We start from the raw sequence: 18,068 nt of genomic DNA, 5'->3' as shown, positions 1-18,068 counted from the left end.
CTATTGACCTCCTATTTTCCCAGGCTCAAAGTCGGAACCCCTGTGAGTACCACTACATACGGTATAGACTCGGGCAGAAGCTCTATACATGGAAGTGTTTTCTTAGGTACATCATAGGCCATGGTACTACCAGCTGGAGGTTGTTGTATGTCTGTCCCTCTGCCCCCCCCCCCCCATTGTCCACACGTCTACTCCTTGCTAAATCAGTAATCACAGTAGAGTCCCTAGATTGGGTTGGGAGTTCAGCAGGTAGTACAATGGGAGCAGATGATATAACTACATTTTTAGGGGCATTCGGGCTCAAGGGGTGACAAACTGCATTACTTAGCCCAGACAACCCTTCTTGGATTCCAATAGCCCCTTCAACCCGCAGACCTCCCTCTGCCTGTACAGGAACAAACAATAATTCAAGACACGAAAGTCTGTCTTCTATGGAATTAAGTCTATCGTAGATAGGAAGACATGTCTTCGTGAATATAGTTTCCAATTTATCCCAAAAGTCTTCACCAAACTCAGTGTGGGACACATCACCCGTGCTTAGTGTAGCCGTAGACGCCTGTTCAGTGTGCTGGGATGGCTCAGAGCTATTTACGGTTCTTATAGGTGAACTTGCCCCCATTTTGCTACATTTCTGAATTTTTGCCTTTCTATTTTTCAGTGTGGCTCCTCCACGCTTCCTTTTGGCTGATGGATCTGATCCCGGTTTGTGTGCCCCTGTTTTAGAGCTAGATGCAGACCGTGTTTGCGGTCTCGGCGTTGGTAATCCTGGATGTTCATCATTTTGCGATGCAGTACAAGGATCAATTAGTGCAGTAACAATATTAGCGGAGAGACTAGGCAACCCACCGACAGCTTGAGGGGACTGGTTGCCCTCGCCGTTAAGGCCTAGAGGCACAATATCAATGAGTAGGTGTTGTACTGGAGATGGCGCCTGGGCCAACCTACCCATTGACGACCGTTTGTCGAAGACGGGCTCCATTGACAGCCTCTTTTCGGTCATTTAAATTTTGTGCGCCAGCACAGAGGATGCCCTGGTTAAAAACTGGTCCAATGTGCCCACAATAGACCCACCAGGTATGGACTTCCTGCCCTGTCCCACCCTAGAGATGGACATTGCCTGAGTTGACTACAATGCGACCTCTCCGCAAATTGGTAACAGCAAGAATTCAGGCGGAGGATGGGGATACCAAGACCGTCCAGTAATCCAACTTATGAGTGCTAGACTTCTTATGGAGATTTCAAAGACAAATTACGGGGGAGGGCCCGACCCGTCCTCGTCCGTGCTCGAACGGGATCGAACGGGCCCGCCCTTGGCCCAGGCTTTGCCCGGCTCGCGCCTGCGCGCGTCCCGTGAAGCAGGGGCCGCAAGCTGTGAAATAGCGCTGAGGGTGGGCGGGGCTAAGTTCTGACCGAGGTGTGTGTGGCCAAAGTGCTCCCGGTCCTCGTAGTCCCTGGATTCAAGTCCCAGCAAGAGAGCAACCAGCGTGAACTCCGTCTGCGAGCGGCGCCGGCGAAGAGGGCGCCGCGAGCCGTGAAATAGCGCTGAGGGTGGGCGGGGCTAAGTTCTGACCCAGGTGTGTGTGGCCAAAGTGCTCCCGCTCCTCGTAGTACCTGGATTCAAGTCCCAGCAAGAGAGCAACCAGCGTGAACTCCGGCTGCGGGCGGCTCCCACGAAGCGGGGGCAGCGAGCCGTGATATAATGCTGAGGGTGGGCGGGGCTAAGTTCTGACCCAGGTGTGTGTGGCCAAAGTGCTCCCGGTCCTCGTATTCCCTGGATTCAAGTCCCAGCAAGAGAGCAACCAGCCTGAACTCAGGCTGGGAGCGGCTCCTGCGAAGCGGGGGCCGCGAGCCGTGAAATAGCGCTGAGGGTGGGCGGGGCTAAGTTTTGACCCAGGTGTGTGTTGCCAAAGTGCTCCCAGTCCTGGATTCAAGTCCCGGGGAGATGGGTAGGCTTAACCGTCCCTGGCACAGGCAGGAGAAACCTTAAACCTTATGGCTTCTCCCTTGGTGTCAGCTCCACCGGGTACTGTTGACATCCTATAACCCTAACCCTTAGGCAAAAGCAGTGTCATACAGGTAGTACAACTTATGTGCTATATTTAAACTGATACTAACTATTAGATCATGTTTTGTAGATTGTAGTTTCCCACTAGGTCCTGAAGAATCGCAGTCAATGCACTAGAAGCGAGAAACATGTTGACCACATTTTTTGCACTTTAGCCCTGGTTCACTCTGGGAAACCATAATTCCCATGAGTACCAGCTACCCTTGATTTTACTTGTGGCAGAGGACCATCAGAATAAAATTGTTTTCCGGTACCTTGAGCCACATTTTATCCTCACCCACACTATCTACTTTGTCCTGACCCCTCACCCCCACTTCACCGGTAGGCAGTTGGATAAAAGATCTCGGATAAAGAGCCCCTCTTGAGGTGAGCCCGTTGGGCATTGCACCACCTGCCCAACGAGGAGCATTGCCGATGATGAAGCATGACACTCGCAAGGGTGTGTAAGGCCATTATATCCAACAAATTGGATACCCAGGGGTGGTCCTCCATTTGAGCACTAACCCCTTACCCTAGTGACCCTTCACTCTCCTACCCTTTCCTTTAGGAACAGCCCAGTCATCTCTTTTGTTGTCAGCAACCAGCGTGAACTCCGGCTGCGAGCGGTTCCCGCGAAGCGGGCCGCGAGCCGTGAAATAGCGCTGAGGGTGGGCAGGGCTAAATTCTAACCCAGGTGTGGCAGTTTTTCAGACAAGTTGGATGTCTTGTATCAACTTGACATTGTAGTAAACTTATACTCCTCGCAACATGGCCACCTTTAGTCATTAGACCTTTCTCTATGTTCACACATCTTAAGCCTTCCAGTATACCTATGTGCATTCTACTTTGTACTTGAAGGTTCCACACATGTCAGTTGATGGTCTGGTCAGCTGGCGAGGTGTAATGCTCTGCTGTATCTTAATAAACCTATCTTGTAACTTATCCAGAAGTATCCTGTGATCCATCTACATTTAATTTACTACGATTTAGCTGACCAGACCAGAGAAGCAGACCAAGAAGAACAGCACAGCCCAGAGCAACACCTCGCACCAAAAACTCAAGACAACGGGTCACGCAACTGCTGAAAAAAGCAAGAGGAAAAGAAACCAGAAACCTGTGAAATGCCAGAAAATAAGAAGAAACCAGCCGCAAGTAACAAGAAAAACAAAAAAACAAGACAACTTGTCACCCATCTACAGTAAGAACCAAGAGGAAAAGAAACTGTCAACTCAAAGAAACCCTGCTAAAAGAACAGAAACCTGTAACTCTATAAAACCTGCTGTAAGAATTCCTCATCTGCTGCCAGTAACTTAATTAGAAGGAGCGGAAACATTAATTAAGACAGAAGAAACCTGTCAGCTTCTGTCACGAGCGAGAGAAACTCTTACTAACCATCGTAGCAAGTTGCAATTACACTGCTGCCAGAGATAGGAAACTCACCGTACTCGGCCCAACTGCTTCCATCAAGTGGTCCTGATTTCCATTTTTGAAAAAAATCGGTAAAAAGAGGAAAGTGATTTCAGGTACTCCTGACGTCATCCTCAGTAACCTTGAGTCAGCTGCTGGTGCGCGTGTCCTTCCTTACACACGCAAATCCTGCACCTCCCAATCGTTTCTAGGCAACAGCATTACCTCAGTTTTGCCTCTACGCCGCAGTCCTTTCTCTACGCAACCTAATACTTCATCACGCAGCATGTTACATGACGAACATCAGGAAGCCATGTTCGCGGCCTCATTCTCTATTTGTATGTTCCCATGGCAACATTTGCTCTGTGAACATAATGCTACACTTCCTGCTTCACGCTGCGCAATTACCGAGTATTACTTTCTTGAGTATCGAGTTAAACTCACCACGATGCAGCAAAAACAACAGGTGAGTGAACACATGCATTGTTATGTAGTGCTGGACTTCCACTGTTAAGCGCGTGTGCTTTGGTGCCCTAGTGGATACACCAGAGGCGCAACTAGAGCCGAATTTCGGGGGGGGGGGGGGCTAAGAATTTTTTTGGGGGGGGGGCTGAACCTTTATTCAGTAGGCAGAGTGGAGCGGCAGGGGCTCTTAGAAGGGGGTGAAACAACTGCAAGGCCTAATTAACATTTAAATAGTCTTTTAAAGACCTGTGAAACGTTCGGGTGTGGGTCTGTGTGTGCCTGGGATCTGTCTCATCCCGGGCTGCCACATGTTGTGGTTCTAGTTGTTATATACTGCATTCCTTTCCTATTGGTTGCTAGGCACGCGCACATCAGGGAATGTCAAGCATGTATAAAACTGACGTCAGAGACGATACGAGGACACACCGTGACTCTGCGCAGTCACTGCTCCTCGCACAAGCTCTTTCACTTGTTAAATACAAATTCTTAAATTCATTCCTTTCTTCTGGAATTTCTTCATATTCATTTCACTACAAATGGCGACGAGGACGGGACGAGAATAAATTAACGAGCTTGTGGATGAGTCGTTTTCCAGCAGCGTGTTCATTTCTTCAAGGCAAGTGACGACATTCATTCTTTTTCAAGAGTAAAGATTTTTGATCTAATTCATTCTTCGTTATTTTTGGGCATACTGTGAAGCGGAATAGAGTTCTTCCTGCATGAGGTAGTGTTCGACGAAAGGACATCTCGTGGAAACATTTGCACTCGCCAAGCCGATCAGGCAAGTTCAGAGCGCTTTTCATTCCAACAGAATTTTCATCTGTTTGATTGTACTTTTTCTTTCAACTTCTGTGTTCGCAGCGTTTGTGGTAATTGAGGTGAGGTGACGCGCGTCTAAGCCTCAGTCACAGTTGACCGTTATGTCAGTGCAACTATCACCTGTCAACCGCCTCAGCTGTGCGGCAACCAGTGACTCCGCTCACACGTCATTGCGTCTGTGGCGTAAGCAACACGACCCAATTTTGTGTGCCGAATTTGCATTGAAACGCACAGCCTCACCGTTACGCTTACTGGAACATCAAGGTACTGTCAGAGAATCGTATTTTTTTTGTTCTCTTTGGAATATAGCGAAGTCAATATTCAGTTTCACTTGGTGCCACAAAAATTAAGAGTTCATTGTTTGAGAGTAAAACGATTATTGGTCGTTTCCAGTAAGAGAAAACTCCTGTGTCAAATTCGTTGCTTCCCACATGAAATTGTAGGTCGCTTTCATTCATTTGTAAAGTCGCGATTGTGATTTTTTTTCTGGGAAATGAAAGAAAATTATAAGGTAAACGATCTATCGGCATAAACATGAGAGTTATTCTCAATTAGAGATTCTCATAGAAAGAACTGCCGAGTCGAGAAATCTTTTGTGGTACTTTGAAACGCGTTTCACTTCACGATCAGATGGCATGCAGGTTATGTTAATTAGTTTCTTTCACTAAATATTCATTTTCATTCACTACATTGTTCATTGTATCTTTGAAAAGACATGTTTAAGTAAAAGCCATGTTAAATTAGCATTTAGGTCTGTCAGCAGCAAGTTAAGGTGAACAAAGGTCGCATTGTCAGCGCTTAGCAGAACAGAAGGTAAACTATTATATTTGTTTAGCATAGAAGTTGAAAACTGACATATCTCCTTATTATGAGTGAATTACGCTTCTTTTCTTAGTAAACTGTCACATTCAAAGTGTATCTTTCTTCCTGTCAATTCGAAGTGAGAACATTTCAACTTAAAGGAACTGTTCAAGTACCGTTGGTACAGTATTATATATAGAGTGTTTCTATTCTATTTAATTCCAATTAATAGTCAAAATACGGCATCACAATTGATATCAGAATTAAAAGAGAGTCAGGGGAAGAAAATTAAGTCATGTCCAGTGAAAGTATTTTCAATGCTCCTGCTCATTTTCTCGAAGTTCCAGGTAAACCGGTGATGAAATGGAAGATATGGTACAAGGCTTTCGAAAATTATTTGGTTGCGATTAATGGCAAGAAATATGACGCTGAACGAAAAAAAACTATTCTTTTTGGACTTTTAGGAGTGGCTCGCCAAGAAATGTTTGAAAGCCTAGCAGAATATGAACCTGTTCCGGGACAGTTTATTCCCCTTGATGAATTTCAGGAGTCTATGAAAAGATTAGAAAAGCAATTTGACGAGGAAGAGAACATTATGGTGGGCAGACATCGTTTTGCGTTGAGGAAACAATTAGAGTCCGAAAATGTAGAAGAGTATATTGGTAGTTTAAGGGTGTTAGCCACTAAATGCGATTTTGGCGACATGGCAGATATGTACATCCGCGACCAATTTGTATTTCACTGTTTTGAGCGTAAAATTCAGGAGCGATTACTTGCCTGTAAAAAACCTGCATTGTCTGAGGTGATAGATATTGCCAAGGGCAGCGAACGTTCACTTGAAGGCAGAAAAGAATTGGCTAAAGTAAATGAAGCTTCATGTTCTAATGTTTCTTACGTAAACGACAGAAGGCGGAAAGAATTCAGTACTAACAAATCTTTCAGTTCTAACTATAATTCAAATTCTTCCCCTATTGTATGTTTTAGATGTGGTTCTCTTAACCATAAAGCCGATTCCGTAAGTTGTCCAGCAAGTAAGAAAAGATGTACAAGCTGCCAAAAGGTAGGACATTTTGCAAGCGTGTGTGGGAAATTCGACCAAACATACAACGTTAGAACAAACATTAATGTGGTAGATGATTTTGAGGAGAATATGTGTTCCGACATTGTTCTAGCTCTATATGACGGCAACAGTCACAATAAGGGTCCAATAAGAGTTGCAAAGGTAGGCGAAATTGAGCTCAATATCATGGCAGATTCAGGTTTGCCCTTTACAATAATTTCTGACAGCAAATATTTGAAGTATTGGCCTAATGTGGAGTTATTTCCATCAGACGTTAATCCTACAACATTCGGGGAATTTAAGATTAATATGTTCGGTTATTTTGAAGATATTCTGAGCATAAAAGGTAGAAGTATCATAACCAAAATGTATGTGGCAGTGAGGGGTAGAAACATAGTAGGGTGGAGAGATCTTGCCAAACTTAAGATAATCCTTAAACCCGGGTCAGATGATCCCTTTGTGTTAGATGATGGTTTCATTTCTCTTGTTTCTCCTCCATCAGAAACCAGTAACGAATTATCTACCATTAAGTAAGTATGTAAAGATCTAAAATCAGATATGGAGTAGGATAAGTTTCATGCACAGAATAAGTATGCATACCCACATAGTAGATGTCAGTGTTCATAGGTTATACCATGCATAGAATTAGTACAGCATTTCAGAAGTTCATAAAGAAAGGATATCAAATGTATAGTATTTAATGATGATTTTGTCCATCAGTCTAATGTATTCATTTCGAACATAGATGGTTCTATGCAAAGTGCTAAAATAGATTATTGTTGGAGATGAAAACCCGGACAACAGTTCATGGGATACTTCCGTTTGAAAACATCTTGCACGTGACCCAAGAATTTAATGTTCCTACGGTGGCTACGCTGTAGACAAGATCTTCCTATGCTCATGTTTCCCCACCGAAGATACTCTGCTTGTCTAGAGAACTCTCCATTATATTCTCCATAATCCAAGAACTTATTGGAAGAATTAAAAGCTCCTAATGGACGTAATTACTGGTTGTGGCATCTAAGTCACCAGTTAAAGACATTATACGTGAAAGAAGCGTCAGCATTTGTTTATATGAGGGATGGATGAGAGTGTCATTTTGCCTCTAATATGTTGAATTAGCTTTCCTCAAATAGGTTGGGGGACACAACAAAAACCAGGCAGTTTTTAGTGATAACAGAGTTTTATTGTTCACACTTTTAAGAATGACCTCACTTATTAAGCTCAGCTGAATATAATCTGGTTTTTCTTATAATAACATCTTCCTTGTTACTCCTTAATCATTATGTTTCCCTGTTGTGCTTAGAGGAGCGGAAGGAGCTTACAATTTCCATCATATATCCAATTTAACCATTGCATTTAAAGAGCATGAATTTATTTATTTATTTCTCCCATAAAAGGGAGATGTTGTGGTTCTAGTTGTTATATACTGCATTCCTTTCCTATTGGTTGCTAGGCACGCGCACATCAGGGAATGTCAAGCATGTATAAAACTGACGTCAGAGGCGATACGAGGACACACCGTGACTCTGCGCAGTCACCGCTCCTTGCACAAGCTCTTTCACTTGTTGAATAAAAATTCTTAAATTCATTCCTTTCTTCTGGAATTTCTTCATATTCATTTCACTACACCACACACGACAGGGGGGGGGGGGGGGGGGGTTGCTGAAGCCCGCTGAGTCCAATGGGTGTTGCGCGCCTGCGACACACACATAATGTGACACTTCAGCAGTTTCAAGCACGCTGCACCTTGAAACCCCCTCAGATTAGAAACCAGAGGCTTTCTACACAATTAAATGAAGACAAGTGTTACGGGACCACTACGCGACATTGCCTGTTTTCTGGAGTGGCGACTATATCCTTTGCGTGTTACTCTCATCAGTCAGTCACATCTTCATGCCGAAAAGTCAAGAGGGGAGAGAATGAATGCAGGGTTATGTATTGATTTGATTCTCAAAGCTCTAACAGTTCCGTTGTTAAGAACGTTTGTTTTAGACAAAATAATATTGGTGCGCTAGTCGACAAACACATCTTTCTTTCACAAGTGTGACATCTGGTGGATTTTCTTAGTATTCCATCTGTCAGTACTTTTGGAGTGAAAGCTATATTTGATTGTGCACCTATTGAATAATTAAACCTACTGCTGCTTTGCTTCGAATCTATGCTTGGAGAGGCTAAAGTACTTACAGCTTTGTAGTATCTATGGGGAGTACAGAAACAGTTATTTCGGCATAGCAGCAGCCATTGCAGCCTATGATTACTCCCAGGAACAGTGACAGTAAGCTCAGAACTAGTAGAGTACAATACTGTGGAAAATAATACAAAAACAAGGACAGAGAGAGTCTAGATTCATGAAAGTCAAGAACCGGAACAGTAAATTGTTTTGATGGTGATGTTCAATAGCACATATATACTTAAGTCACAGAAGAAGTGCAAAAAGGAGTATCTTGTTCGTTCTGTATCACAAAAATAAATCGGAAAGCTTGTTAGGCAGCCACTATCAACTTCTGGAGAGAGTAATTCATTTAATTCTAGCGTTAGACAGAGAGCAGCTCAAAAGCAAGTGAGGCAGATATAAAATAAGAAGAGATGCCACCGTTCAAAAGTATTGAAAGTCTGTAGATTTCAAGAGATGAAATGCAAATGGGAAAATTGGAAAGTGGAAATTACTATTTCAATATTGACCTGGAGAAAACTATTGCGACTCAAACCCCAATTCAGGAAAAACTAAGGACTGAGGGAGTGAGCCTTGAACCAGGACCTTGAGAGGACAAAGCAGTTCCAGGACCGGCAGAACTAAGAACCGGGAGAGGACAAAGGAAGTCCCAGGACCGGCAGAACTAGAAGGGTACAACGGATGTTCCAGAATCTGTACCGGGAGAGGGCAAAGGACGTCCCAGGACCGTAAGGAGGCAAAGGCCTCAGAATCAGTACTGGGAAAGGACAAAGGAGGTCCCAGGACCGGGAGGGGACACAACTGAGATTTGTGACAGAGTGGTTCCCAGAACCAGGACAAAAGTTCTAGTACCACGACAGAAAATCGCGACACAGTGGTTTTCCAGAACCGGGACGAATGTTCCGTGACTAGTACCGGGCCTTATAGCCCAAAGTACTGAAACAGATAGTCCACAGAAAAGAATAAGACAAAAATAAAAGAAAATAAACTTAGAGGCCTGAACCACAGCAAGAGGCCCATAACCCAAGAAAGAGAACCAGAACCGAGACACCTGGTCCAGAACTTCAATTTGGACTGTGAAAGAGCTGGCTTCAACTTTTTCTTCGGGAACATCTTTCCAGAGCTTTTTGAGTATTGGAGGCACTTGTTGAACTGTTCTGTCTTCAATTATAAACGGGAAGCCATGTCGGACAGAACAGTTTGGAGAAAATACACTTTCTCTCTTCCTGTTTTTGCTAGTCAACGACGGATTGCAGAGATTAGACTGTCTCTTCCTGTTTGGTCAATCAAAAGGGAGTAGGTGGTCATGATGATAATCCTGTTTCCTTCTTCACTCTTGACCAGAAACGAAATGCTTCTTCGCCTTCTTCATCTGGAAGTCCATGAGGTCGCTGACCTCCTATTTGTCTTGATGTTAATTGTTGTGGTCTCCCATGCTTTCTGCTTGTGTTTTTTTGTTTATTTTCTTTTCCATGTAAAGGAGGAAGATGTGTAGTAAACTTATATTCCTCGCAAAATAGTCACCTTTGGTCATTAGACCTTTCTCTATGTTCACACCTCTTAAGTCTCCCAGTATACCTATGTGCATTCTACTTTGTACTTGAGGGTTCCTGTTGTACTCAAAGAGAAGATGGATACTTCATGTAGGATTGATCAAGTTACTTTATTTAAGTTAATTGGTTAAGATAGAAAGGAATCCCCATCAGGAGCAGCTGTCCTGCTGCTCAGCCCTCACTCAACTGACATTCACAGCACAGCAACATTCTAATCATCCAACATTCCACATGACATGCATACCAGCTGAGCAGCAGGGAAACACAAGTTATAACATATCTCCCTTCGTTATGGGTACAATTGCAAAAAGCAATAAAATAGTTGTCAATAAAATGCACTCTAGTACACATAGTCAAAGATATTAAAACAATGCACCAAAGTACAAATTGACAACACAATAAAATATTTAACACATCCCGCACACTACAGTCCAAGAAGGATTACGCATTACTTCCTGAAATGAATAACTATCTTCATCCTACATCCTTATGCCACTAATGATACAAGTTGGCCAGACCAGTATAACAAGGAAGACACAAAGGAACAAACTTAACGCAGCAAATATCAGGAAACAACACGCACACCATAGACTAAGAACAAACGCTCGCACATCCATACCGCGGGAAACCACGCACACACATGAAGCACACCTCAGCACCACACGTGCACACAACAAGCTGGACATATGCAGCAAACAACTTTTACACAAGCTAATAAGTGGCTCAACAACCTGACGCCCACTCACACACAACACCAATTGGGAACAACACACCCAAGGGGTGACCATATACCACATAGCCCCCACAAACATGAGCTAATGAGTCGCCTAACATCTAGACACACTCACACACAACACTAGTTATGTAACAACTCTTGTTAAATTAGCAACAACACCCAAACACAACCAAGGGGTGAAACAATCACCAACACCAAAACAAAATAACCAATGAGCGACCATATACAGCATAGTCCTCAAATAACCATGTGACCACATGCCACATAGCCACTACCAACATGAGTTAATGAATTGCTTAACATCTAGACACGCGCACACACAACACCAGTTGTGGAACAACTCTTGGTGAAACAATCACCAACACCAAAACAAAATAACCAATGAGCGACCATATACAGTATAGCCCTCAAATAACCATGTGACCACATACCACATAGCCACTACCAACATGAGTTAATGAGTCGCCTAACGTCTAAACACGACCCACACACAACACTAGTTGTGTAACAACTCTTGGTGAAACAATCACCAACACCAAAACAAGATAACCAATGAGCGACCATATACAGCATAGCCCTCTAATAACCATGTGACCACATACAACATAGCCACTACAAACCCTCAAATAATACACACACCAGTGAAACTAATGAATGGCTTAGCATCTTGACACCACCTCACACAACAGTAATGAGAAACAAATCTTATTGCATGCACCCATCCTCATGCTCCCTTAGCATTGCACCAAATAAGTTCTCAGACAAGCATCTAAAACACTGCAACCAAAATTTGTCCATACTGTTGTTTGTCAAATTCAGCAACAAATGACTCATCAAGGTGTCCCCAGCGTGGATCCTCTTCATCACTAGGACATTATGGTTCCACATCGCAAATTACTCTTAATTTTTTTGTCTTCACAGGCAGAGTCTAATATTTCCTCCAACTCACTTTTAAGCTGAGAATTCAATGTTCTATCACACACCTCTGTCGTACACCTTTTGCAATGAGGTACTTCCTTCCTATTAATGTAAATCAGTCTTGCACTCATCACAATGTTGTGCACACAACTTTCTCTTTTTTTTAAAAACAAACATGTAAACGGCATTTTTTGGTTAAATATCGCGTTCCTTCGATCAAAGGTGTTTTCTTGTTCGAAATACGATGCTTCTCAAGACGCGCTGCTCCTTCAAGGAGCGTTGCTGAATAACGCAATACTGTCCCAGACGCGTTGCTCCTTCAAGACGCGTTGCTTAGTAACCCAAAACACAACCTAAGATGGCCGCCACGTAGCGTGGTTACGTCACTGCCGCTTCCTGCCATGTCAATTACTTCTTCCGCAGTCAAATTCCAAGGAAGCTTTAAGCCACAAGCCTCACCAGCGTCGATTCGAAAGATGCCGTCCAGAAGATTCTAACAGTGAGTAAGGAGTTGGCTCGCGCCTCACTGCTCGAGCCAGGCTTTTATTTTAATTTCAAAAGATGCTTAGGCTCGCGCCTCACTGCTCGAGCCAGGGCTCTTCTCTAACTTTTAAAAAGACGCTTTAGCTGACTGTCCCCGTTACTTCTGCTCAAACAACATCTCCAAACAACATTTTCATTTACACACCGTTTCAGTCCATTCTTTGCTTGGGGCACACTTTCCTTTTTTGTCAGTTACATCGCTACTCTCTTCTGCCTTGCCAAAGTTTCATTTTCCTTTTAACAGTCACAGCGCTAATTTCTTCTGCCATGCCAAAGTTTTATTTTCCTTTTTTTAACTGTCACAGCGCTAGTCTCTTCTGCCTTGTCAAAGTTTTATTTTCCTTTTCAACAGTCACAACGCTAATCTCTTCTGGCTTGTCAAGGTTTTATTTACCATTTTGACAGTAACAGCGCTAATCTCTTCTTCCTTGCTAAAGTTTTTTTCAACAGTTACAGTGCTAGTCCTTTCTGCTTTGCCAAGAAGCTTTAAACAGGCAACCATGCAGACCACAGTGATACTCCACACTGCTGCTGGTAGTTTAAACTAGATTTTCTCTTTTCACTCTGGCAAATCTTGGTTTCAGGGCGACCGATGTAGGGGTCACTGATGGGGTTTGTTTGCCAGCCAACGTTGGTCACACACTTTACATCCAAACTTAAAGTGTTTTACCTTAGTGTTTCTTTTCTCCTCTTCAACAGTACTTGTGTGCTACCGGTTCTTTATCCTTTTACTTCTCTCCTTGGTCACAATTAAGTTTTCATTATATAGTCTTCTTCCTTTAAGTTGCACGCGCTGGTTCTTTACAGAACAGTCCCCAAATGTCGCCAAAGTGTTGTACTCAAAGAGAAGATGGATACTTCATGTAGGATTGATCAAGTTACTTTATTTAAGTTAATTGGTTAAGATTGAAAGGAAACCCCATCAGGAGCAGCTGTCCTGCTGCTCAGCCCTCACTCAACTGACATTCACAGCACAGCAACATTCTAATCATCCAACATTCCACATGACATGCATACCAGCTGATCAGCAGGGAAACACAAGTTATAACAGTTCCACACTTGTCAGTTGATGATCTGGTCAGTTGGCGAGGTGTACTGCTCTCCTGTATCTTAATAAACCTATCTTGTAACTTATCCAGAAGTATCCTGTGATCCATCTACATTTAATTACTACAGACATACTGAAGCTTAGTACTGCCAGTGTTTCACTAAAACACTTCTGTTCACAGAAGAGTACTGTCAAAATTCCAAAATTCCTAACCTACATTGTTCTTTTTTCTAATCTGACTCACTGTCCCGGTCTGAGATCTTTCATAGCTAATTAACGGCGCACTGCGGTACAAACACGTACTATGCATCTAATGTGTAATTTGGACCCAGGGTAATTTATTTACCCCAACCCCATGCCAAGTGACATAAAATGTGGCTTCCAATAGGCTCAGTTTTGAGATTTGGGCTGGCAGAGAGGGTGTAAATGTAAAATGTATTCAGCCTTGCCTGGGTGCCAGAACATCAATGTATTGCCTGGGGATGGACCCGATGCCACACGGACTGTGCCCCATATTATTAAGTTTTTTAACACCAATCCCTGGTGACTAGTGGGCGTTCTGTCCTCCACGGTAGGAAGATATGAGATGAACCCTCTAATTTTCTCCCTAAGGGGGTGGACAGAATATTTTGTGCCAGAGGCTGCAGTTCAGTGCATGGATGGGAAGGCCTCACTAACCCATTTCATATCTCACTTTTTTCCCACATGGTCGGTGGTCTTTCTGACCCCAGGGATTGTACGATGGGTTGAAATGTACCAATCTACCAAGGGGAATGGCTGCAGTCTTCAAATTCAGGGTCATCTGGTAGCCTGTGAACCCTATTATCCCTAGGCTTTTCTAAGACCGGAAGACCCAGGGGCATCCAGGGTAGAGCGTCCTATATAGATTCCAAAAAGATGCAATACCCAGAATGCCCTGCAAACTTCCAAAATATAGCTAACACATATATTATTATATCTCTTTTCATGGGGATGGTGGCAGTGTTTGGGCTGGGGTCACCCAGCACCTAAGAAACCTTATCAATCATGGGATTTTCTAAAACTTAGTAATGAATAAGAATCCAGGGAGATGTTGCGTGTGTGAAACCATATATGATTTCTTCCCAAGAATGTCTTGTGAACGTGAAAGTATGGGTCCCAAAACATCAAGAAATGTCAATGACTTAAAGTGATTGGCCAAATTACCACCCACACTTCCCATAAAAACGTTCTCTCACAATGTGTAAATGGAACTAATGCATGTAATAGGAACGGATCAGCCTGTAACCATCAGAAGACCGCATTAACACTACATTGTGTTCACATTGAACAAATATTTACCTGTTTCTAACACACTCAACAGGCTAATCTATTAAATTTTTATTGGGAAAATGTGTGTGAACGCTGGGTATAGGCCTTCAGTAAATCTGTACAGATTCCAGAACTTTCCCTCACAGAATCCTGAGAAAATTCACTGATTTTGGCTAAAGTTAGAATGTTGCTGGGCATTCTGGGTTTCAATAAGTAGTGTGATCCATGCACATGACCCTGGACCCTCCTGGGTGTCTAGTTTTCAGATATATCTGAGGCTGGTAGCTTTTCCTCTGTGCCGTTCGAGTCTGGGCAAAAATTCCACAACTATCCACATCACCTGTATGATTGAAATTCAGTGGAAATATTTTCATGCTTCTTCTTTGCTTTTTAGGGCCATTCCTGTTGCAGGTGAGAGATCCACACACACAAATAGAGAACAAGTTGTAGCTAAAGAAGCCTGGGAATGCTGGGTAGGAGTACATTTGTCAATCTCTGCAGATTCTGGAGCTTTTCTTCTCAGAAACATAAAATAAGTATGTGATTTTATCCAAACTTTGAAGTTTACTGAGCATTCAGGGAGAGAAAAAGCAGTGTTATTCATGCAAACCACACCACCTTGGACTTGCCTGGGTATCTAGGCTTCCATCATCATCAAACTTTATTGCGGCTGTTTCAGCCATAAAAGCACATGTAAATTTGAACAATACAATAAAATATAGTCAATAGCAGCATGAGGGATTGCGGTTTCATTACATTATTGACTCAAACAGTTTACACAGGGATCAAGATAGAATAACAAGGAGGTTAATTATAGTAATTAAAAGTTAGTATAAAACATAATTTAAGGTTAAGACCATATAAAAACTTTTAAAATTTAGCAAACATTGTTAAAAAAAAGGCATCCCACTTTGATGAGCTAAAAAATGGTGTCCAAAAAAACAGTCACTAGTGGCTAAATAACTTTCTTTAGCAAAAACATACGTTTAAGCCACATGGCTAAAAGAAATTTTGAACACGCCACAACATACACTAATGCAGTATCAGATTTTAGGATCCTTAAAAAGTCTCGATAATTTCTAATGCCCATATTTCTGCACAGTTGAATGATCCATTTTGCCCTAGTCAACTTGTATGCTGGGCAGAATAACATTACATGGGTCACTGTTTCCTCCTTCACCATGCATCCTGGGCAGAAAGACTTTATACCCCCAGCCCACTTATTAGTTACTGCATAGAGCGGGAGTGTCCCGTATCTGAATTGCAGATACAGCTTCCTAGCTAGAGGCGGCTGGATCTGATCTACACCTGTTCGAATTGATACAGTAACTTAAAACCAAGAAACCCATACGTTAGACTGGTTGTTGCTACTACCTGAATTAGGCTAGTGAGTTTATGGACTTTCACAGCTTTAGCTAATTGACTTTTGGAAATAGCTAAACATGATTCCTCAGGGGTGGACCATATCTAGGTTTCAGAAGTCTTGAGTTAGTAGGTTGTTATATCTGCTAGCCAATCACTGGCTCAAATAATGCAGCTACTGACATCCCTAGGGCAATAGAAATTCCATGGAAAAGTCTTAATGGCCCCACATTGTATTTTGGGGCCTTTCCTGTGGTGGGTGAAAGCCCCACCCAAATAAGTTAGGTATCACTTTTATCAGGAGAAGTAAGGTACATTGAGTAGTAGGAATTTTGTAAATCCCCACCGCTAGACCTGTGTGGTTTTCTCCCATTTTGCCTTCACCCGCCTGTTTTCTGAATTGTGTTTCGGTTGGCATTTGAACTATGTGAACATTTTCCCTACTAAATAGTGCTACAGTTCTTGTGGACGCTCCCTAAAACATGGTACAATTGACTTACACCAGATTGGCATATTTAATTTGCTTACAATCCCCTAGTGTATGGTACTGCATGCACCCAGGGCCTGTAAATTAAATGATTTTAGTGGACGACACTTGTTGTGCCAGACCTTTTAAACTGTCAACTTCCCATGCAAAGTAAACCTTTTGCCAGGTCTATAGCTTATTTTTTTTGACTTATCAGTCACCCCTATGGTAGGCCCCAAACAGCTCTCAGGGTACGGAGCATTGTATTTAAAAGGCAGGTCATATGTTTTTACTTTCACATGTCCTGGTTGTGAAAAATGGCTAACTTTGTTTTTCCCTACTGTAAGGCCTATCTCTCTGATTGGATAACATTGGGTGGTTGCCTTATTACATTAAATAAGTGCTAACTTTTAATTAGGACCAGATAGGGATGTCAAGTTAGGACTCTGATGAATTGTAAATTAAAATGCTATTTAATGGTAAAGACGGTTTAAGTCACAATTCTGAAAATGGCAATTTTAGAGAGTTGGCATTTTCTAGTCTTAGCCATTGGCTGCCCTCTGCCTGTGCCACATGATTGTGAATGGCCTTTGTGTATTCCTCTCAGACACTGAGCATGCCACTGCAGCCTGTTATGCAGTTTTAAACTGCCAATTTACCAGGCAAGTTAAACCTTTTGCAGGTCTATGCCTTCCTTTCTAAATCATATCAGTCACTCTTAAGGTAGGCCCTAACCATATCACATGGCAAAGTGGACTGTATTCAAAAAGTAGGACACGTTTTAAAATTTTTCATACCCTGGAAGTTAAAGAATCAAAATTTTAGTTTTTCCTACAGTAATGCCTATCTCTTCCACTGGATAACATAAGGGGGCCTTATTTCATTTAATATATGCTAACCTTTGATTGGTAACAGATTGGAATGTCAAGTTTGGACTAAAATTAATTGAAATGTAAAATCCTCTTTAATGATAAAGTCAGATTTTAAGTCACAATTCTTCAAAAACAACAGGGTGATGTATGGACTGTTCAACTTAATCTCAACAACTGACAATTGCTCTGGCCCGCATCCCATTCTATAGATTTTTGCCCACCATGCTGCCTCAGTTTAGACCCAGTTATATTCAAATCAGTCTTGACCATACTCCTCATGGGAAGAGTCCAACCTGAACTAACTGGACCGGTCCTTCCTGACCTAAAACACATGCAACCTAGGACTGGTTTAGTCCTAATTAGGGATCTTTAGTCAGATATAGTTTGTTTTGAGTGGCACAGTGAGCCCAGGACCCACATCTAGCCACACCCAGCGAACTTAGTGCAGCAAAAAAAAACCAACAAGGTGATGGATAGAATGCTCAAATTAATCTCAGCCACTGGCAAT

At 42.6% G+C, this 18,068-nt stretch overlaps 2 protein-coding genes across 3 annotated transcripts in view; one reads left to right on the top strand and one right to left on the bottom strand.

Annotated features, from left to right (window-relative positions):
* The window catches only part of LOC147691989 (cytochrome P450 2G1-like), an 833,534-nt gene that overhangs the window by 73,552 nt on the left and 741,914 nt on the right, over positions 1–18,068 (bottom strand). The window lies entirely within an intron of this gene.
* LOC147691991 (uncharacterized) lies at positions 5,832–6,555 on the top strand. The gene is made up of 2 exons (XM_086938280.1): positions 5,832–6,397; positions 6,510–6,555. The coding sequence occupies exons 1-2, from the start codon at positions 5,832–5,834 to the stop codon at positions 6,553–6,555; spliced, it is 612 nt and encodes a 203-aa protein (XP_086794406.1).

Source organism: Lissotriton vulgaris, chromosome 9 (assembly GCF_964263255.1).
Source record: "Lissotriton vulgaris chromosome 9, aLisVul1.2, whole genome shotgun sequence".
In the NCBI taxonomy this organism is placed as follows: Eukaryota; Metazoa; Chordata; class Amphibia; order Caudata; family Salamandridae; genus Lissotriton; species Lissotriton vulgaris.
Note: the sequence above shows the minus strand (reverse complement) of the source record. Positions and strands in the feature narration are given on the sequence as shown.